The sequence below is a fragment of the Chanos chanos genome, chromosome 6 (assembly GCF_902362185.1).
Source record: "Chanos chanos chromosome 6, fChaCha1.1, whole genome shotgun sequence".
NCBI classification, from domain to species: Eukaryota; Metazoa; Chordata; class Actinopteri; order Gonorynchiformes; family Chanidae; genus Chanos; species Chanos chanos.
The window spans coordinates 42,952,058-42,975,863 of NC_044500.1; the positions used below are offsets into that span (position 1 = coordinate 42,952,058).

General features: G+C 41.0%; 2 protein-coding genes across 3 annotated transcripts; both read right to left on the reverse strand.

The window, feature by feature from the left end:
* Nucleotides 1–3,382: 3,382 nt before the first annotated feature.
* On the reverse strand, nt 3,383–12,990 carry pfkfb2b (6-phosphofructo-2-kinase/fructose-2,6-biphosphatase 2b). Of its 2 annotated transcripts, XM_030776246.1 has the most exons (16): nt 12,903–12,973; nt 11,679–11,804; nt 11,178–11,274; nt 9,886–9,952; nt 9,611–9,685; nt 9,460–9,516; nt 9,207–9,331; nt 8,735–8,942; nt 8,114–8,260; nt 7,634–7,738; nt 7,413–7,542; nt 6,988–7,050; nt 6,676–6,744; nt 5,551–5,776; nt 4,554–4,583; nt 3,383–3,452 (listed from the first exon to the last, which is right to left on the reverse strand). In XM_030776246.1, the coding sequence occupies exons 2-16, from the start codon at nt 11,788–11,790 to the stop codon at nt 3,383–3,385; spliced, it is 1,581 nt and encodes a 526-aa protein (XP_030632106.1). In that variant the 5' UTR covers nt 11,791–11,804; nt 12,903–12,973. The 2 variants fall into 2 exon arrangements, with proteins under 2 accessions (XP_030632106.1, XP_030632105.1); XM_030776245.1 differs by lacking the exon at nt 4,554–4,583 and having other exon boundaries at nt 3,387–3,452; nt 5,538–5,732; nt 6,680–6,744; nt 12,903–12,990.
* Nucleotides 12,991–14,800: 1,810 nt separating this feature from the next.
* Nucleotides 14,801–22,403, reverse strand: phtf1 (putative homeodomain transcription factor 1). Its single transcript, XM_030776995.1, has 16 exons — nt 22,339–22,403; nt 22,186–22,242; nt 21,930–21,999; nt 21,647–21,805; nt 21,219–21,399; nt 20,687–20,804; nt 19,763–19,960; nt 19,104–19,355; nt 18,539–18,667; nt 17,519–17,788; nt 17,078–17,209; nt 16,689–16,775; nt 16,043–16,198; nt 15,775–15,870; nt 15,216–15,341; nt 14,801–14,942 (listed from the first exon to the last, which is right to left on the reverse strand). Exons 1-16 carry the CDS (start codon nt 22,366–22,368, stop codon nt 14,922–14,924), a joined length of 2,082 nt encoding a protein of 693 aa, XP_030632855.1. The 5' UTR covers nt 22,369–22,403; the 3' UTR covers nt 14,801–14,921.
* Nucleotides 22,404–23,806: the final 1,403 nt, after the last annotated feature.

The window sequence follows — 23,806 nt, forward strand, 5'->3', positions numbered from 1 at the left end:
AGAAGCACCATAGTACCACAGCACTGACTCACAAATGACAGTCACACAAGCACAACTTTATTACTTTGTTACTGCTAGCCCAGTAAGACAGAGAAAAAAAACGCATACACACACACACATTCATTTTTTAGTGTTCTTGACGTGCATGACAAATTACACAGTCAACAGGAAACCGGCTATGTGTCGTGGAAAACACATTGAAGGTGGACGATATTAAAAAAAAAAACCTCCCAGACAGAATAACTGTACCATTTGTGTTTTGAGAAAGGAGAAGCTAAAAGACTGTTTGAGAGTTGGTTTCGAAGCCAGAGAAAACGCTCCTAAATACACATTCCTCAGTACACAAACACAGTACACAAACACAGACACAGACACAGACACACAGAGACACACACACACACACAAAACAAAGGAAAGGATGAGAGTGTTGTACGCACTAATGATTGTGTTATTGTTACTTTATTTTCAGTCTAATGGCTCCTGTTCTGTATTATTGAGTTCATGCCTGTCCTTTGATCCTTGGTCACCCCAGCGTGTTGTTCAGTCTGTAAAGAACTTCATTGCTCTTTAACTTGCATTTAAAGGCACCAAAAAGAGGTTATCTGGGCTTTCAAACAGCCAGCGATGCCTGAGGAAAAGCTTATGTTTCTCTCTCTCTCTCTCTCTTAAGGTCAGCTGTCTGGTTGTTACCTCCTTCCTTAGTAAAATATTCTGAGGGCTGCATCTTCATTTGAAACATAGGCCTAATCTGGATTTAAAATCTTTGATCACCGACAACAGGGACGCAAAGTGGAATTGTGTGGGATTAAGTGTTTTATATCAGAATAAAAACGTACTTGAGAGAAAGTGGATAAGAACATAGAGCACTGAGGTGTGTTAAGAAAACATTAGGGTTTGAATAGTAAGTGCGTAGCTTTACTTTGGTTAACGGCTTTGGGCTTAAAGAAAATTGTTTGTGATATTTTCTCAAGGAGCGGCAGAACACACGATATTGTTACCGATTTGTTTTCATCAATCCTGTACGAAGTTACATAACGTGAGGAATTTGCTAGCTGATATGCCCAGCTGCAGAATCTCGCGTTGTTCAGCTGTGTTAAACCTTACTGATGTTACACAGATGAGATACTATTATGACTCTTCACTTATCGCCTGACATGTATATCAAAATACATTCTACGTCTCTTGTGTTCAGCATCCGCAGCTGCGTCGATGACTCACGGATATATCACTAGCATAATTTATATTTTAGTTTGAGTGGATGTTATATCTCCCTGACGATATGTCGTTGTCTTGTTGCCAAGAAATAGGCTACAGTATTCTTAAAGTTTACAAAAGTCAGCAACATATTCCAACAGCTCAACCTCTTTTTAATGACCATTTTCATTCATTTTAAATATACGTATCAGTGTTACCCCAAAGAACAGAAAAACTCAGAATATACAGAGCTTTTTAAATTAGTGCCCTGACGCCCCCTGGTGGTTACACAGTACAATTTCTGGAGCATCGTCAGTACTCACTATCCGGCGATAAGAACGTTTACGAGACGTTACATCAGGTTAAACCAAGTAGTTACGATATGATTAAGTTCCGATAGTACATTCTAGAAATAAAGAAAAACAACTCTCATCTCAGCTGGCAGAGAAATTATTTACTTTGCCTTGAGGCACAAATATATACACACATTACGATAGGCTACATCAACATCGGTTTTATTCCTCTTGCTCCGAGAATATCCAACACAACATTGTTAACTTCAGACTCAGTTTAAGAACATTTTTTTGAGAAATTTGATGTTGTAGGTGCAGTTCAATACATAGCTTGGAGCCATTTTGACAATTCAATTATAGCAACTGACATTTAAGAACGACACAATGCAACTTCCATTGCTTGCAAGTGAGGCTGTGTGCGTGACCAGTGAAATGTCATTTACAGCATGAAAAATAAAACATCCGACGCAGTAACATTTCCATGTAACACACACTAAACACGTTGTGAAAAGTCCAGCCGAGTGTACAAATCAGACTTGTCGTCAAATAGCTATGTACATTCACAGGCAGAACATGCATTTTGAAACGCCAAAACGGAAAATAAAATAAATTGAATAAACAAATGTTAATGGCACCATAATCTCTTTATCAATGTATGCGCTATAGGATATTGTGGATAGTAATGCATGACGAACGAGCACACAGAACACTGGCACAAGACAATAAATTGTCTGCCCGCCAAAGGCACAGGTACAATATAAAACTCACTATAAGCGACGCTTTCAAAAATTTAAGGTAGCTCCACCGTGAATTCTTCCTGTGAATTCTAGCATCCTGGCGCTACACTACAAAACTCCACTAAGGAGACTTACAAAAACAACACATACATCTTCCAGTGTGATTGCCGTCAAGCAGTCAAAAGCATATTTGCAAAATATCTGAAGCATATTTACAATATTTAAATATCTCATATACTGTGGTTTAATGATATGCCACACATGACTACTAAAAAATCTCCCGTAATTAAGCTTATCTGATCATGTAATATAATGTCGTAACAGTAATTCTTGTTTAAGCCTTTTCCCCAAATTTTAATTCACCCACTGTTACTATATCTTACTAATAAAGTCTGCTAGAAAATGTGTATTCCATTCCGCTGTAGCACACTTGAGGTCTGTTTACAACAGCTGACAATTAAGCTGACAATCTCAGTAGACAATAACTAGCCCTGATAATGCAATTATAGGTAATGTGATAACTTTGACAACATTCTACAGTGTTCAACCATCTATATCTCTGTAATGCCATACAGAACAGAACATAATATTTACATTGTTACATTTGAATATACAGAAAGATTTGGATGATTTCACAGTAGTCTCAATGAACATTCTATAGCATCTTTGGATACTAAGTTCATGCTTGTTAAGAACACTAACACATTAATGACAGCATACAGTTCAGAATGTGTGCTTAGCTACAGTATGAGAGCAATATTTCAAAGACATGCTTTGGTGCCATACTTTTATGGTTCACTGACATGACGCTGAGGATTTAGCACACACCGTTCCTGAATCCTTAAGTACATTCGATTCTCTCGTACGCGCAGATTGCAAATAAGGCATTACTCCAGATAACTGAGGACCAACACAAGTCTTGGTTTTTACAGTTTCCGTTCATAAAAGGGCACACGCTGACAGTTAGTGACCCTGCTGTGGTTGCTATGGACTCTTGGCATGCAGCAGAATGATGCAAATGTCGTCCAGTCATGGTCCAATCATATCAGACAGACAGTGAGGGATGTCGACCAGTGGTTTTGACTGACAGGGAGCAGTAGAGTGAGTGCAAACTGTAGCAGTGATGTAAGAGTCTCCTCTAGCCCTCTCTTGTCTCTTCTAATCAGAAGCGGACACAGTCACTAGGGTCTTCTGGGTCGCCAAAGTCGGATCCTTCACACAAGGAGTCCTAAACAAAAAAAAAAGGGCAGCAAAATAGCATTTAACACAGTAGCATATTTGAACAGGCAGTGTATGTTAGCATTTAGTCAACAGCACGCACTAAAAATGTTTTTTTCTTTCCCCTTTTTACCAGCGATCAGGGTATTCACAAGTTTGCCATACCATACTGGATATTTCTAAACATTAATGTTAACATTAAATTCTTTAACATGATGAATGTACACACCTAAACATTTACCATGCTCACTTTAAAAGAACTTTGTATAGACATCCAACCGTGGCAGTTCTTTTGAGAAAATACACTAGTTATGGTTTTATGACAACAAAATTGGGTTCATTTATGTAGTACAATATATTTAATTAGAAGACGTGCTAATTCAATCAAACACCACTTTGAAGCTTAAAAAAGTACAGACATTTATTGCCTGGATATGCCTCCAATTTCCACGCTTTTTTTTAAATTTACCACTCCTCAGGTGTTTGATTGGTCAGTCTGACTGGCAGTTAAAACAATGTAAAGTAAAATAAACAATATAGAGGTCCTTTCTGTCACCAAACACTAACCATCAGTCATTGTTTAACTGCATCTGAACTTTGTATAAGAGAAAGGAGTTTCTATTTGTATGTGACAAAAATGCCTCCGTAAATTTCTTCAAGGCTGGATATATGTGTAAAAGTTCCATAATCATTTTTAATAGCAACAGCCATATACATCAATGACAGTTCACTTGATCTTTTCGATCTTACAAATCCATATTTAACAAATGGCCCACAAAACTCAATACAACCTAACACCTTAATGCCAGTGTAGTTTAGAATAGGGCCAGGTTGTCTTAGATCTCCAAGGTATGGAGGCTTTTGTTCCTACGTTACAAAAAGACGCTAGAACGAAATCCTGTAGAGGAAGGGCCAAAGAGCTCAGGTTTCAAGGTTAGGTTAAGAACGAATATATTTAGTCATTTCAGAACGTGAACTAGAAAACAAGGAGTTTTATGAAGCCCCTTCGTAAACACATGACCACCCAGTATGTTGGTGATATGATGATAGGAAAGGAAATAAAAAAAAAAAAAGGTCAAGGTCATAACCATTCAGCAGAAAAAGTACTCACAGATAACTTCCTCCCACCCGAGACTGTGAAATACAAAGAGAAAGAGAGAGAGAGAGAGAAAGAGAGAGGGAAGGAGGGGGGGGGGTAGAGACGGAAAGAGGAACTGAAGCACCGTACTCAAAGAGCCAGGCACATCAACCAGCTCATACTCAAACAAAGGCAACGAGTACAAAGACACGCTGACGCTACAACAGCGCTGTGAGCACACGTAGCACATTTCAGCTGTACATTCTGTACACTAATCTCAGTTCTTTTTTTGCTAGGCACTAATGTCTACGTCCAGGTACTCTAACGTCTAACAGGCAAAAAAAAAAAAAAAAAAATACAGATTATAATCTTACATTGATTTTTCTGTACGTATATATTGTAAAAAACATTTTATTTCTGTCACACTTTAAAAATGGATGGACAAAAAAAACAAAACAAAAAAAAAACTAAGGTAACAGTAAAAAAAAATCACCTTATGAGCAGGTAGACCATGGAGAACGAAACGATTCTGAGCGATAAATGCTTGCAGTTTCCTCCTAGAGGAACTTTATAAAATTGAGGAACTGAGGAATTAAGGAAGACCCTTCTGATATGTTAGGTCAGAGTAACAGACAGCGGATGATCTCTGTGATATCTGTTTAACCGACGACGGCAAAGCAACCAAAGGACAGTGCACAGTCAAGCTGGACATGGCTCGCGTGGGAAGCAAGAGGACATGCCAGGGACAAAAAAAAAAACAAAAAAAAAGGATGACTTTGAAGAACAGGAGACATTTATATGAAACACAGCAATCAAAACCAGAGTCAAAATCAAACCATGACATCATGCCATAGCACGGTCAACATCACTCAGGGAGAGAGGCAATTCAGTAGACCCGGGGGTGGTTGGGGAGGACTGGGATGCGGACAGATTAGAATGAATATGGGGAAGAGGGTAGTCACTGGGTAGGATTAGTTCGAGGTTTAAACATCGAGCGCCATGGAGCTTGACACTAACTTGGCTTTGCTGCTGGAGCAGAGCCCCCTCTGGCGTCCTGGGGAAATGCAGAGCTGAGGGGGAAGGAGTGAGGGGGAACCAGGGCCGGTTGCCCGCGCTGTAGAGTCGTGGCCTCTTGACCTGGTCGTGACTGGAAAGAGGAGTGTAACTATTCCGCCGCAGCAGGACGGGAGCAGGTTCTCTTCGGACTTTCCCCTGGTTGGAGACGGGAAAGACCAGGTTCGTTAAACAAGAGTTATCTGGACCTCCCACTCCAAGTACGGAAACCACCAAACACAGGCCTCAATCCAAATCAAACTTTTTACCAAAAAAAAAAAAAAGAAGATCAATGGGTCATTTGATGACAGACAGTGATTTAAACAACACCTGGCCTGATCAGACCATCAGTTTATAAAGCGCCAAATGCTAACGAGAAAAACTGGAAACAATCACTCAGCAATCACTTTAATCAGGGAAGAGGTCATCTTCAGGTCAGGAAATACCACATGTCACTTCTCATCGTTTCGTTATCGGTAAGCACAAATCAAAACACAATCACAAAAACGAGATATCGGCACTCCATTGGACCAGCACCCTGTACAGCACAGCACAACACAACACAACAAAATCTGGACTGCCCACTTCTCATTAGAGCAGCGTTGTCATTAATAACAAATTATGTTGAGCGAGGGAATTTCTCAGTATTAAAAGAGGCATGAGCGAAGAAATCATTTAATCAAACAAGACGAGAGATTGTTTGATCCGAGCAAGAAGCACACAGGAAACCAAGCAGAGATGGAAGGGTGTTGACAGAGAGTGATGGAAAAGTGAGTGAAAAAATAAGAAGGAGATTGTAATGAAACAGCCATTCAAGATCAGAACGTATCATTTCGTTAGTGACGTTAAGATGCATGCGTATTGTGATATTACACATATCATATCGATAAGAGATCGCAGAGGTCATGGAGAACTTGTGGACATGAGAAAATTTTCAAGGTTCAGTATGTTTGAATTAATTCAGTACTTTTGAGATTACTGAAGAGCTGGGCAGTACTGGTTTCTACATTCTGACTGATGAAAGGGCTAGACATTGCCCATTGTCGTAAAACAAAACAGAACAGAACAAAACAAAACAAAAATAAACCCCAACGCTTTTAACTTACAAGTGGTCTGTCACGATGTGTGTTCACTGCCTCCACATTCAAATAAAACATCTCCACTTTACAACCTGGAAAAACGATTAACACATAAACACTGTCATGAGCCACGCGAACACGCTGAATCACAACAGATAAACAAACAAACGAACAAATACGTGGTTTAGAAAACAACTTATGTTTATATTCAAAATGTACGGTTGATAACCAAAACATCAGTCTAAGCTTTCAGTAGCTGCATGCATAAACATCAGCATAACATTCCAATTGTATATATGAGGACACACACAACATAGACAAACTGTCAGTCTCACCGTAGGCAACAGGGGTGAGTTTGAGAACTGTGTGTAGAGGACATTTCAGATAGGGAAGATCATCTGTGTGGAGACAAATAAAGAATTAGAGGTGGAACTGCAAACAAAGACAAATACATATACATTATATATGCAATCAGGACAATGTGACTACATCAGGACGTCGTCTCATGAATAAGAGCTAGGGTCACTCAATCAATACAGCGTTGTTCTCTTTTTTGGTTTTGCTTTACATTCACCACTCACACTGGTCCTGTTAAATGTGTAACAGTATACTTGCGCAACACAAGGCAAACGCTGTCTGCATTGCTAAGGGTTATTCCAAACCATTTTTATTTAATTTATGACAAGGTAGAACAGTAGACCAGTTTGAACAGCTCAGATAAGCAGCAGGTTAGTGTATGTGTGTGTGTGTGTGTAAATACCGGCATTCTTGTCCAGGAAGTAGGCCAGAAGACACCGCATGACTGCCTGGTGACAGATGACGAGAACATTTCCTTGTCGCTCCAGCTCCATGATCACCGGCTCCAAACGCTGAACCAGGTCCTGATACGACTGTAAGACGCCCCCACAGCAAAATTACAGTTAAAACACGTGCTCTCAAGGTCCGTTCTGAGGAAGGAACAGGATGTTGAGTGAACCGTACCTCTCCTCCGGGGTAGCGATAGTGATACTTGTCCTGGTCTCTCATGGCGTACTCCTCAGGAAAGGTTTTCTGAATCATTTCATACGTCATCTCCTCACACACACCCTGACAACACAGCATACTCGCCACATGAATGTATGAATATATATACACACACCATTTAAAGCAAGGTATCATTTAAGCTCAAAAAAGAAAGGTCCTAAATGCAGTGTAATAACATGTTCATGACTACAATCCTCTGCAATTACGACCAGAATTATCATAAAGTCAAATTCAGACAGTACATACACATTGCATTTCGACAAAATGGTCCATGGGAATTTTTGTTAGCTGAGACCAAGTCAATGCTTTAAGAATTATGAAACATAAAGACTGCATTCGGCAATGTTTTGTCATTGAAACTTACATGATTACTCACTATAATACCTAACTAAGGCTCTGGATTTGAGTGTCAAAGGTCAAATGAAGGGTCACACGTACAGCGTCTATCTCGTTGAGAATCTTCCACTGCTCGTAGGGGACGTTCAGCTCCTCGGCCGTCTGGATCGTTCTCCGCAGCTGGCTCGTCCAAACCTTCAGATCAGACAGCTTGTGTTCCTCTATGAATTTTCGCAGAGCACTGGCAAACTGCAACCAGACAGAGGACGGGGGGGGGGGGGGGGGGGGTGTCTCACTGCAGCGGTTACTCAAGGATTCTTCTAAGACGTCGTGCGGCAGTGTCTGCCGCAGGAAGCACTATGATACGACTTAAATTATTTTAACTTAACATAGCTAAAGACCAACTCATATAAAATAAAACATAAACTAATAATAGTACAACATCAAATTGAATATTTATCTGCACACTTTGTAACAGTGATCTCCATGCATGGCTGTAAATACATAAATAAATATCAGAGACAGAGTACACCCCGACTACCCCTGTGTTGAATTTCATATTTGAATCATCGTGATTTATTTTGTACTGCTGTCTACCTGTGATTAACCTTCACTTAATATATTAATTAACCTTGCACGGGTCCCTTGGGAGCAGACCCAGATCCACCTCCTTTACTTGACTGATCTCTTTTAGAGTCGTGCTAACCTCCAATGAGCTCCTACCTGTTTCCCTCTCTCGGAGAGCTCAGAGTCGCCCCCGATGCGCCCTTCCATGTTATGGTTGCTCTCTCCGTGGCGACACAGGTAGATGGAGTGGGAGTGAACGTGAATGTTCATGAGGTAGTACACAATCTTACTCTGGATGTAATCCTGAACGCGGTTCACCAAGAACCGCCGGCCCACGTTTATCACCTTAATGAAGGACAGATCCCTGAGAGGAGAGGAAAAACAGGGCTTATCAAGGGTGTTAATACGGTTAAGGAATAAGATTATCTCACCTGAAATCATGTACAATGGGATTTTGATTTGATTTAATCCTCTAAATGAAAGATACGTTTTAAAGTCTGAGCTTACTTAGTGCCAAAAGCTTACATGGATTACTAAAACGCATAAGAAAAAACGCCTCTTGAGAGAGTAACAATTTTACATAAGGTGACAAAATCAATAAGGGATAATACTCAGAAAATATTCGTACTTGTCATATTCATCAGGATCCAGTGGCTGGTATGTGACTTTATAGCATTCAATACGTTTCAGGAAATCATCCATCACTTTGTCCCTATGTCCTTCTGGGTAATCTGGACTTGACACTTTCACTTCCTGTGCATCGTGAAACATGCAGTGTATTTGATTATGTCAAGAGCTTAAGGAATACCTGTTTCTTTTGGGTGAGTGGGGTATATTATAAATCACCTGAGTTTAGCACATAGTGAGAAAGTAGAACATACCAGAATATTGGCTGCGATGACCTCTGGGTCGTCACACACAGACTCCACAAAAAACACCTGTGGATTCAAAGCTTGCTCTGATTAGCTTTTCACGGAAGATGCACGTCATGGTTTGAGATAACTCATTAAATACTCCAGACGTGTGCTGTACCTTGTACGCATTTTCCTTCACAAAATTAAGAATGAGGTCACGTCTTTCCCTCGTAGTGTTCGTTGCATCAAATACCTTCAGATTATACATAAGTGTATACATAAGTGTCACAGTTAAAATGCAAAGTCACACAATCGTTAATCTTAAATCTTCAGTCTTCACTCATTCTCAGACAACATTCTGTAAAAGTTAATGATTAAAAATGTTCAAAGCTTTTACAGAAGAGCAAAAAAAAAAAGAGAGAGAGAGAGAGCAAAAATAAAAAGTGGTCTTACAGCAATTTGACCTCCTTCCTCATTTAAATAGGCTTTCACATCTTGCAGGGCTACCAAGGCGCACTGTCTGTAGGGGGTGAGAATGCAAAACCACACAAAAAACTGTAGGAAATGACACAAAGTATCTTACTGAGCAACGCGTAGAGGTGACAGAAAGGTTACAACTGATTCTGTTTTTGGTTTTTTGGGTTTTTTGTCTTCATTTGTCCACTGAGAAAACTATATTGTTCGACAGAACGTTAAGGCAGGGACAGTGCCAATATTTATGTAACCGTTCTCGCTGTGTGGAGTGACAGCAGCAGGTTGTCACCAAGGTCATTAAGGGCTTGGAAATTTTTTTTTTTTTATATCTTTACGCAACAACGCCGATCACGCCACCAGCAATTACTCCCTCTACAAGTAGCGGGTCAGTAAAAGGTCGCCTCGGCCCTGTTAAAGTCAAGGCTAGGTCACCTCTTACCAAGACTTACTGGCTACCGCAGTTCACCTTAACTACACCTCCGCTGTGTTTCACACAGTAACTCCATAGCATACACAACAACTTTAAAATGTCATCCAAACATAACAAACTTCTATGTTAGTGAAATATTTCTCGTTTGATTTCTTTTTTTTCCAGTAGCCTCATAAAATGGTCTGTTGGTAAGAACAGTACATCTGGTCTTAAAAAGCTCAGATGATCACAATAACCATATGACTGTTTTTTTTTTTTTTAGAATATTTCTTTTATCCCGTCAGCTTCTCTGCCCGTCAAGGCTGACGCTTAAAGGGAATTCTAAGAAGGCCCAGGCACTCACTGAGTAACAGTGAATTATTGATGCGCCAGCCACACAGGGTCAGTCAGTGATTCATTAAACACAGTGACTTAACGACTGTAGTTATAGAGAAGCGATATCGATTCATTTGCTGGTTGTAACTATAGTAAAATTAAACACAAAAAAAAACATGTACTTGTGCAAAGCAGTCTCGCACGGCTGGTATGGTGGGAAATCAGTACAGATAAGAAAACGGTAATTGAGTAATTATATTCATATTTAGACTGAAAAATAAGCCCATATAAACCCCCAGGAGACAGATGCAGATGGTGTGTGTGTGTGTGTGTGTGTGTGTCTGTGTATGAATGTCTCATTTGGTAAACACATGCTCTGATGACTCAGAAACAGAAGTGACTGAGGATAGAGAAACAGCTAAGTGAAGGTGAGAAACAAACGGGTCTGCCATCGACAGAGGCTCGGAGCAACACAACGGACTTCTGGAACATTCTTTGATTCCAACTGGTTTAATCGAGAACTTACTTTCTTATTTTCATAGCCTCTTCATTGTCATGCCTGAAGAAGTCATATGACTTGTAGGACTTGACGGCCTCTCTTCTGTACACACCAAGGTTAAAAACTGCAAGAAGAACAAAAAAAAAAATCCATCCATCTCTGCACCCACTCCCTGCCTGTCTTTACCTTAAACCCTTTTATTTAGTTCCCTTTCTGCCAGACTTAACCTTATACCCTTTTATTTACATTGCTAGGAGTCACTGAAGAGGACACAGTAATTCTCAAGGGCAAAGGCGCCTCTGACTCCGAATATGTTGATTAACTAACTTAATTAGCTTGGTTTTGTGGGTCATAATTCACTTGAGATTGGAAACTCAAACGTGTCATTCACTTACACCCACACACGCTAATAAACTCGAGGTAATTACCTGGTAATTACACATTACACTAAAGTAAAGGGAGCCAGTGGCAGTGCTATACAGGTACAACGTAACTGGACGGAACAGCAGACCACACCGACCAACTCACCCTTTGTGGGAACACCAATCCAGTTGAGGTATCGAGTTAGCTTCTTTGACATGTAGGTTTTTCCCCGTGCTGGCAAGCCAATCATCACTATCATAGTGGGGGAATTGGTCATGTAGGATGCCCAGGCTGGACAGACAGACAAACAAACAAACAAATATTTACAAAGAAGTCATGAAGAACACCACGACACTGAGAGAAACAGAGATAAGATGAACATTTCTGTTTCCAAGTGATGTTGGAATCATGAATGAGAATTCATAAATCTCTGGCCACCCAATTAGAGATATGAATTACGCCTGTTAATGATGTATTTCATCTGAGAGCTGCTTGAAACAGAATTCACGAGAGGGACTTAAAAAAAGATCTGAGGGGTGTCGGGTGCAGCGAATCTGATGAGGGTGTTTTTTTTACCATCCAAAAACAACATTTTCCTACTATAATGAGGTTAGCAAACGAAGAGAAGGGCCGAAAAGAAGACAGTCTCATACACAACAGCTCCCTTTTTTTGTTTAGAAATATTGCAACATTATATCAAGATCTTTATCATGTACATTTTCTTCACTGAGAACAGCTCAGAATTCTCATGTCAAATGGAAATGGAAAAACACCACTGATAATGAACTGTGCTGTTTTTACATATTTGTGCAGCTTTACGTATCTGTTCCAACATGCCAATGAGACACACTTTGAAAAGGCTTCGGATTATAGCATCAGAGAAAGATGCTCTTGGGTTAGGGGGTTTTGCATAACAATTTGAGAACATCCGCTCTGTTATTTTGCAGTTTATTCTAATATGCACTGGCTAAACAGAACAGCCAGCAGAGAGCACCGCCTATGTGAAACGGACACTTCTTTAAACAGCATGACACAGCATGCTGGAAAACGGCTAATGTCACAATGCAAAACTCTTTTTCTATCTCAAATTTCTCACGTTTGGAAGCTGATATGGGGTTTGCCACTTGGTCTAGGAATCATCTTTCTCAACTCTAATCTTTATCTTTTCTCAACAGAGTTTATGCAAACAAATCATCCAGCACCTAAGAACAATTAATACCAGGTTCTCTTACGTGACTATCTCTCAGATGGGGCTGCTCAGAATTGTTGTACTGCATTCTTTACGAACAATCATCCCAACCTGGCAGGCTTCTCCGGACCATAACAAAACACTTCTGACACTCTACTTGAACTGGCGGACAGTTAGCGGAGGCAAATTCGTGTACTTACAACATTTTTTCTCTTTGCCCCGAGGTTCTGTTTTCTTGGCCTCCGATGAGCCAGCTGCTCCAGTTTCTCTCTGAAGGCACGCAGACATGATGAAGCTGCGAGTCTTGTTTATTCTAAGCCTCACTTCTATGAAAACATCTCTGCTCACCTGCGAAAATATAGTGATCTCTAAATCAACATAAGGCTGGTAATCCAAGTATACAGAAATAAAAAATGTATTTACTCATATAATTTAGCATGCATGATGCATTCATTCAATAGATAAGGGATTTGAGGTTAAAACCCCCCCCCAAAAAAACCCGGTATTTAGGCTTCAGAATATAAACAGGAACTGCACCCGGAAAATTCGCATCGCCATATGTGATTCGCTTACTCGTTCGTTAATGTGAGGAGTTTTTTTCTTGTGTTACAGCATAATAGTAAATTTAGCTTGTTTTTATATTTTGTTTGATTTTCAACGTCATACGTTTTTTAGAACACGACATTACCAACATCGTCCGCAACACTGCAAAACAAAATATCACACTACGTCACTGGAGGTAACGATAAGAGGATGCCCGGTATCCGCTTTCAATGCTAAAACACACAGCTACATGCATTGTCAAATTCTGTACCAATCTTCTTGTTTATTGGTTAAATAGGCTGGTATAAAACAACCAGCTTTACTATTCAAAAAGACAAATGTACTTTTCACATGAACATATTTGCTTAAGTATGAATCATTTCTGAAAATATCCCAAACGTCATTGTTTATGACTTTGATTCACAATATATGAAATGCGCCTTACTATTTGTAGTTCTCCAGTTTCTCAGATTTATTCTTGCTAGCTGCAAAAAGCCGTACAATACAGACCGTCCTTACGCTGCACTGAAAGCCTTTTTACCGGCGGTGCTACTAATGACCTTCCAGAGAACCAGCCTCGCTGAGGCAAGGTGTGCCTCTACGTCACAATTTCCTTACCGTAATACCACGAATTGAAGTGGAGTGCACTTAACATGTTCATAGGCTCGACCCGGCCAGCTTTGCATGAATTAAAACGAAATTGGATTCTGTTACGTTCTCGTGACATAAGTCATTTTACAGTTTATTTTAGTGGGCAACTAACAAACCGAAAGCCAAGCATTTATATGTCCGTATACAAAACACGTCAAGGTTTAATGACATCATGTGGCCAATTTGCTACAATAGTTTTGTTTTTTTTTAAAAATGACCGATTGATTTCATTACTTACAATTCACCTGCCGTCATGCAAAAAAGAGACACCACTCATAGACTCATGTGTTGCATGGTGCACTTTGGTTCACTGTTTCCAAAAAGAAAACGAAACAAAACAAAACTTAACGACTAACAATCTGGTTATCTATGCACATTGCGTACAGTATTTGCCAGGAATGTCATCAGTCCCGAAAAACGCCTTGCGGTGAGCCAGTCTATTTGTTATCATAAGACCAAACAGAGAGGCATGAAACTTGAACTACAAGTCTATGACATACACTTATTTTGAGAAAAAAAAAAGATAATCCTTTTTTTTAAAAAGTGAAATTCATTGTGCAAGATACAGTACCCTCATATCAAAAACTTGAAACACTCACTCTCTCACAGCCTGTTCCAATATTCAGTGGTGTCCTTATTTCATAAATAGCTTACAATTCAAAAGATTGTCATGCACAGCAAATAATCAAACATTCAAAAGGCACTTTAGTGGTCACTGATAAGACCTGGCTTTCTCCGCAGGTCAAATGGTTGACGTGGTTCTGTGCTGAAGAAACAGTGGGCACTGGATTGGCTGTAACTATAAATAGAATGGTTACAGTGATAGCCACATCTCTCTTTGTTTCTTCTGGAACCTTCCTTTGGAGGCACCATCATGCATAGTTTTGGTCAGTAGGTTTGCACATTACTTTTTTTTTTTTTTAAACAGTTTATAGGAGGTTGTTCCCCAGGCTTAATCAACTCAAACACATCAGAGTATCAGTCCCCCTGGTTTCCACTGGTAAGACTGGTGTAGTGGTTTGATATCACGGTTTGATCTTCCAAAGCTGCGTGAGAAACAAAAAAGAAACACAGAAAATATTACCAAATGTGACCTTGATCAAACACACCCTATATGCGTCAACACTGCCGAAAACATACTTCCAGTGATTAATATGGGCCTGCTTTTGTCTAAACAAAAAGGGAGGCGAGTCTTGTGTTCAGACAACTAACAAAACTCATCAGTTGATGACTGAACTGACGTAGACACGGTAAAGATGTCCTGCCCTTAAGACACACTACACACAAAAGCATTCGATATGTTCTTTTGCTTGACTCACTCTGATGTTGAAGCCAAGCAGGTCACTGACCACGGCTGAGACAGCGGAGAGAATGACCACACGAGTGATGTTATAGATGAGAGGGTTCACGGTCAACCCCAGGAGCCGAAATGGAGTGTCTAGCTCCTACCACAGAGATGAGAGAGTGAGAGAGACAGGCTTAAAGCACCACTGAGCTGTGTCACAAAAAAAGCAGAACCTTACGAGTTCCAAATCACAAACACACATCTCAGAGTGAATGTGAAACTCAGAGTTGGGTGAGTGAGTGAGTGAGTGAGAGTGAGTTAAGTTTCAGCCTAAAATGCATCAGATTCAATTAGATCTAAAGTCAAAAATACATGACACATTTATTTACCAAAGTGTGGGTACTCATAACCCTCATCAAAATGGTTTTTGAGTGAAAAGAGAACCTATTACTGCTCAGATTCTTATTTTTGAAATGATTCAAAGTTTGAACATCGAAGCAGGTGCACCCTGTAACAGGCCAAACTGTAAAAAAACCAAAAACAAAAAACCAAAAACAAAAACAAAAACGTGTTGATTCACTTTTTGTACTTACCTTCATGAGTTTGGTGGCTAGTTTCAAAACGTTGTTCACTATATTCAGTTCCTCTTTCTTGTAGGGCTTCTTTTCCATTTTCAGATACAAATTTATCTGCAGATTAAATCGATAAAACAATAACATCGTCCTATATTACTCACACAAAAAAAAACCCTCTCCACCAAGCATGCAACCAGACCCACGATGTGTCTGCAGTACCTTTGTTACCGTGTGTTTTGCATGTGTGTGTGCACGAGTGTTTAAGTGTGTATGGTAATGTTCTGACCTGCTCAGTCAGTAACACTGAGGCATTGCTGTACTTTCGGTTGGTCTCAGAGCCAAGCGTTGCCAGGCGTAGCAGGAAAACGATCAGGGCTAACCCCCATACCATCAGTTCCCAGTTGGTCTCTGAGTCTAGGAATGTATGGTGGCTGTGGAGAAGCTGGAACAGAGACAGAGACAGGGGAGGAATAAGTGAGGTAAGGGTTTTACACGTTCAACTGACTATGCAATAATACCATTTCAACTGCCCATAGAGCAGGGGTCCTCAAATCCCGACCTACTGTTCTACTTATCAACCCGTTTCTGATTCCCTGAAAAGTGAGGCCGAGTTTTTTTCCCAGGGAAAAATCAGCCTCAAATCGTGAAGTGGTTAAACTAGTCAGTCGTTGGTCAAACTATTTGTCAGACATCAGTAAGACTCACTGTTACTTTTACACAATAAGTCAATAACTGAAATATGTTTTGAAGACAAATGCAGTTGTGAAAGAGGCCTGTGTCTCAACACCAGTGAGCAGAGTGTCTCCAGGAAAAAGCAACAACAACAAAAAAACAAAATGTCATTAAAAAAAATGTACCCAGACTCTGTAAATCACCAGAGTGGAGTAACAGTCCAACATTTCGATAAACAAACGTCTTTTGACGTGGCTGACCTGTGCGCAGCAGATGAAGGCAAAAGAGAGAGCCAGGAGGAATATGGAGGAGACGATGACGTCGACGGAGCGCTGGGGCCCTCGTCTCTACGACGACAAGAGTGGAATTTTTTTTTTTTTTTAATATGAGATGGAAAACCTTTTCAAATCACAAAAGCTGTTCTCAAGATTGTTAGCCCAGTATACACAGCTGGTTCATCCCTTTCTCTGGCCTCACATTAGTCCCACAGCTGTAGAATTTACTCCATGACCTAGATTACACACAGAGACTCTAAAAAAAAAAATAGATGATTTTTATGATCTATTAATCTGTGTGGTTGTTTGTACTAGCTCTGGCCTAAATCGTTAAGGTTTGTCTTCGTCAGGAGGCAGAGAGACCGTCGGAATACCTTCAGGAATGAACGTAGTGACAGCCACATTTTGATATTCTGTACTTTCTTAAGACGAAAGTGAGGGACTTCTGACTTCTTGGCCTTTCGTGCAGATGTGAGGTGACTGAAGTATTTGGCAAACAGAAGTCTCTGCGGAAGACAGTACAGAAAAACTTGTCTCATAATCAGTACCTGTCTACCCTCATAATCCTGACATTTTTGTATCTATCATCCTGGTTAAACACACAAAACCATATTGAAATGGTAATAACACATTGAAATATCAACTTCACATGAAAGTTTATTTAATGCCTGTCAAGTCCTCACTTTAAATTCATACTGTAGGTTTCTATGGTGTACGTGTAGATTAAGCTTCTAGCGAGTGGCCAACCACTAGACTTTGAACGTGAATGTGTCTGTTTATGCGCTGTAAATACGACATTAAATTGCTCCCCTTACTTGTTTGTAAGTTCTCTCTGCCACACACATCATGAAAAAAAAGAGACCGGTCAGGAAGACTCGTTCGACCGTGGTGATGAGGAAGAACACGTACGACCACACGCTGGGTGGCCCCGCGGCCATCTCGGCCATCTCGGCCAGCGTCACGGAGCCGAGGTTGGCTGTGTCCAGTCGCTGTGCCAGTCTGAACACAAACGGCAACAGAGCCAAGGTGGCGGTCAACAGCCCACCCAGGATAAGGTAAGCAATGCCCTGCTCCACCACCTTCACCTACAGAAAACAGAAATCGCCCACATCAGGTCACAAAGCGGTGGAGGAGGCGGAAAGACCTAAACAATTTCCTGTCAAACATGTCAATATTATTACAATTATTCAAATTATAATGGTGACGATGATAATGACTGCTCTACTGAGAGTTGTTATTTTATCATCACAGTTACTATGATTAATGCGACAATAATTCTCACAATAAACATTTTACAAGGTTAATACCTTATGATTAACATTAATGACTGAGGCTATATCTCGGGGTTACACAAATATGATATTCCAACAAGCAAAACCCATTTTAAATGTGAAAACATATATTGAGAGGGTGCACTAGAAGTGCTTTGCGTAAAACATGCAGTTGAATACCATCAGTGTGACTTGAGTGTACACAGGCATGTTGAGTAGGGACTGACTGAACGCATGCAAAACACCGGGTAACAGTTAACTCATACAGTTAGAGTTTGTTGTGAGAATACCTCATTTGAATCTGATTTGATTCCGAGGATAAATCTAAACAAACAACAGAATCATCTCTCAGGCAAAAGGACTTCCATGTATTTGGTATCCCTTACAACAATATTGACCTGCTTTACTTTTAATTTGGATTAGCTTCAGCTATCCAAGCTGTTGCATCCTGTTTAGAAGTGCCGTGTGTACCTCTCGTTTTGGCTGTACGCGAAAGATTTAAGAGCCAAAGCAAAAGCTTATCCCACAGAGGAGCAGTGGTCAGAGACAAACAGGAGGACTTGCCCGGGTCAGAATAATTCCACTGATCTCCAGTACAGACATGTCTGCCTTCTTACACTCCCCCTGCTCCCAGATAATAGCACTGACCCTGTCTCTGGAGGGGTGACACGCCTGCAGCCAGGACAGCTGGCTCTGAGAACACACACACACACACACACACACACACACACACACACACAGAGACACTTTTACTGTCACTGTAACGTCTCCTAATGAGCCGTTCTAATTGAGAGAACCACATCAGGAGCTGTTTAAATATGTTCTTATTCTTAAACCAAGTCATGCGCAAGTCATGGAGATTTAAAAATACACAGTAAATAGAATACAGCACAGGATGTTCTCAGCATTATTAAATGGTTGTACAAATAGCTTTGAACAAAAAGTAGCACTGATGTAAATGTGTTAGAAAACATAGTGATTAAAACGGTTAGAACTCAAAGCAACAGCGACAGTCAATGAATATAAGCATTCAACCATGCGTACATTCATTATCAGCGCTCTTGAAAATACTATAATATGCATTTCGCCGATAAACTCAAAAAAATCTTCCAATTAAATCTTAGCTTACGTGAGGGAAATTTTCATCGTCACTACTGAGGACGGTAGGCGGAGCGAAGGAGTTGCCATGGCAATGCCGGCCCTGTTTCTCACTGTCAGTACTGCCCGTGCTGCCTGTGGAGGCGGAGTCAGGATCTTGCAGAAACTCCTCCCAGAAAGTGTCATCGGTGTCTGAGGCGGGGCGGGAACCTCCCAAGGGCCTTAGGTCTTCGACTCGTCTTGGTGTGGCCCTGGCAGTCGCAGTCTCAACATCGCCCCTGTCCTGTAGAGGAACAAATATCGGATTATTAATGAATTTAAGAGGGACATTTTTGAATTTATTAAATTATACATGAGGTTACAAGAACAGTTCCAGTTCTTGTCCAAGATTCGAGACCCGATTTGGGGAGGAATAATCACATACAAGTCAAGATTTCCATGTCTTGATTGCTGTAAATAAAAGCAACTAAGCGTGCCTTGAACACTTAAAAACAGTCAGTTTTGTTTGTCCACGTCAAAATTGGAGCTCAATTTTGGATATTTAAAAGCGTCTGGTTTCAAAGCATCACTATTATCAGTGATGAAGTATTCCCTTTTGCTATTAGTGGAGTATTTGCAATCAACAACAGCTGTCAATCACAATTCATATCTGATGATTGCTCCTGAAAGCAGGTGTTAGGAGTTGAGTACCTGGAGCTGTGCTGAAAGCGTCTGAGCATTCTTCGGGCCACTGCCTCCCCTCTTCCTGAGTATGGAGGTGACGTTGTGTGATGGTGTTAGTACGACCTTCTCTCTGTTTGACTTTCTGTAGGCATCTGCTTCCTCCCCCTCCTTCTCCTCACTAGAGAGGTCCTCAGACAGCCCATACACAGACTGCCTCACAGAGCTCTGGGGGAAGGCAGGTGGACACAACAGTGACCGTACAGCGATAATCTGCAACAACCCGTATTTAGTGACTGAATGCAATTCATTGCTATGATACTTCTGTCGATCACCAATAAATATGACCATTTGGATCACGTACGACACTGTTGTTAACCCCCCCCCCCCATGTTTTCACATTAACATAGCTTTGAAGTACAGTGTCATATGAGACTTGATTAAACATTTGATCACTGTTTGTGTTTGGAGGCAGTTAGGATTGCACAGGGAAACAACAGATGTGTAAAACAGTGAGAAGTTCCTTAGGAGAGGCTGGGACACGCTGCTCTGGGAGTCAGAAGTCATTTGAAAATGAGATTTAGCCAACAGCACAAAGAACAGTACCTTGACATAACAAGCTACAAGTTCTTACAAGTCAAGGTATGGTACAGTGAGCTCAGTGAAGAACACTGTCATAGGTAAATATGATTTAGCAACATCTCATTGTATGAGCCAGCCCTCCATGACAGACCTCCTCACACTCTTCAAACAACCCATCTCACCTTAGTCACTGTGTGTTACCTCATACACGCCTGATTTTGGCTTATCATTAATTTGATGATCAAATTTGAGGGACAAATCAGTTGGGTAAGTGCTCATTCTAGGCCAGTGCTTGCATGAATAGATGGATGGATGGATGGATGGATGGATGGACGGATGGAGAAACACAGTTCCACAAAAGAGGAGCATTACCTGTCTTTTCTCTGCTCTGTAAGTGCGTTGGTTCTTCTCCTTTGGCCAAGACTTGGGCTCCAGTTCCCAGTTGTCTCCAGGATCCTCTGCCCTATTCACTCCCCTTCCCTTCCTATGCCTGTGGACACAAACCAGTTCCAAACCATGTCTCTGTTCTCTTCTGGCTCTCTGCCTTCCACATCTTTATGCCAGCCCCACGTCGCCTGATTCAGCTGACCCCTGCACCACCCTCTCTGAGCAGAGTCAGGTGTGCTGGGTATCACTGCTGAAGCGAGTGATATGCCCAGGGCTGGAAAGGGGGGTAGGGTGTGGAGGGTACGTGGGGGGGGGGGGGGGGGGGGGGTCATGCCAACAGCTGCACATTCTTACGCAGTGACAACTAATAAACAGATCTGTCTGGGAGCACGTGGCTTTTTGAATAATTATTAATAGAACAGCTGCGATTAAAAACAATGTTTCCATAAATGAATTCATTTGTTTCGTAGATACAGAAATAGCGGAGAGATGACAAAGCGAGTCTTAGCAGTCTCACCTTTTCCTGTGTGCGGGGCTCGTGGCACTGCTGGAGGCCACGCTGCTGGCGGGACTTTTTGAGGACTCAGTGGAAACTATTTGGCAATGAACCGTTCCAAGCAGCAGCAGCAGACACACGGGTCCCACCACTTCACTGGCACTGGCCACTGGCACATCCAAATACATGATAGCTGCTACCACTAGAGTGAAAACACAACCATAAGAGGTCACTGCTTCACCAGCACATATTTTCCATCCTCAACCTTACCGGTCGTTTGTTAGATAACCTGTGCGATCTGCCTCCTGAATGATCGATTGTTTTCGTTGCCAGGAGCTCTAACAACATCAGGGGTGCGTGTTACTGAATCAATGTACCGGTCTGCTCGCGAATGAAAAGAAGACATGTGGCTTGTTATAACCGGTGGCGTTGACCAGATGTGCACTGACCTTGTAGAAAGTAAAGCACTAGTATCCAAGTGGAGATGAATTTGGATGTGACCTGGATCCACCACTGGAAGAAGAAAGGGAAGAGCAGAACCCTGACCAGGCCTTTACGGGTCAGAGCCGTCCATGGGCTTTCAGGTTTAGCCTTACTGAACGTGGAACCTGACAGGAAAGCGAGGGGCTTCAGGGCAGGCAGTCAAATGCACTGTATCCATTAGTCTAACTGTACGACTAACCCGAGTGCAGTGAACTACTGATGATCCGCATTACACTAATGGAAACTCACCTCTTACCAGGTCAACGTCAATCAGATCTGGCTTAATGTGACCTGTTTTTCTTGGTTTGAAACCAAATCCCTGTAAATAGTAGTGAGCAATGATTCATGTAAAATGTCAACAACAACAACGATGACAGAAACTACTGTCTTCATAAAACGTCCCCTTATGCGTTTAATAAAATAAATAAATCAATAAATCGAGTTCTCTATAGAGAGGACCAATTACAATACTGTATCGTGTGTTTGCATGATCTGCACTATCTACCTTCAGTTCAGCTTGTTCCAGAGACTTCTCCCATATTTGCTGATCGTAGGCTCCGATCTACACCATAAAACACAATACAGTAAAACCTATATAAGAAGATACAGTTTTGTGTGTGGATAAAGTTTTACATTCAGTAGAGACAGTTTGACTCACCTTCTCTTGATACCAAGATATACCTGCCATCGTGCACTCTAAAGGAGATGACGATTTAGATGACCTGTCATCTCATGCAGATAACTGCAGATTAATTGACATCTGGCTGCAAGAGAGACATGACACACAAATAGTTAGATGTCATCACAAACAAATACGCTGTTCTTTACTTTATTTAGGTATCTGACATTACTTTATTTTACGCTAGGCATTGGGGAATTGTAAGGCAGTAGATGTACGTGTTCTCGGAAGGTCGCTATGACTGATGTTTTCCACGTAAACTGAGCGCTTCATTCAAACGCGTTTACGATTAACAAAAGTGCCAAGCAAAGTTACTTACCTGCAGGTGAAGACAGAGCGAAGACAAACGCACTGCGATTCCTCGAGTTCGGAGGTAATCCCAGAAGGTGAGAGTCGCCAAAAGGATACCTGTAGCGGCACAACGCTAAACGGCTACCTTGTCTTTGACCATTATAAATATCAAGTTCATCACGCTTCACCCTTCAAGTTGCAAAACAACTACTGATTCATTTTTGCCAAAATCTGAACAAGTAAACCCAGTAGAATTTCAAATAGCGTAATTTTCGAATGTACATTTAATGCTGATTGCTCTTGTGTCCTAGTCTGTCCAATAATATTTACATGTAGATTAGCATTTCCTAGCCAGTCGATATCAAGAAAAAATGTGTCGCACTGAAGCAGTCAGAGTCTAACAAACAGAACCAGCGATACGCAGTTAAACACTTACATCCCCACAACAAGGAAGTTCTGTAGGTATTTGTAATTCATTACAAATACCTAAAATCTAAAAGTAAACGAATTAAGCCTGTCCGGAATCCGGAATCCGGACGAAGCATACCGAAATAAACTACGCCTTGTGAAATCAAAAACAATAAGGCAAATGGACAATGTCGACTACGGAACATTTTTTAAGATACAAGTCCAAGAGAAAAAACAACTGCATGAAAAGCAATTGAGGAATGGAACGACTGATTCAGATCCTTAGGGAATCTTTAATCTTCTAATTGGTTCCAGTACTAAACTGTAAATACGAGGTCAACGAATTCAGTTGCTTCAGAAGTCGGAGTAAATCTTGATCCAGGGGGACTGCAACTACCTACCACATATCGTCTTCAGTTGATATTCACAACATGGACATGACAAAGCTTCTGTTTGGTTGGTGCACAGACTACCCCAGAACTGCTAAATATCCCAGTTCGGCAGCCGGCCCTGACTTTTTCATATGCCTGTATTTGTATAAATTATGATCTGAACCCATGAACGCGCTAAAGAACATTGTATATGGATTTGCCGTTTACAATGATCTAATTTCAAATTTCCAGTTTCAAAGTTGTGGAATATGCAGTCAGCCCTGAATCCTTGAGTCCGTGATCTGGATAATAATGTATACAAATAATGCGTAAAAAAGCCCTACGTGGTTTAAGAGGCTTGAGAAGTAACAGTTTAG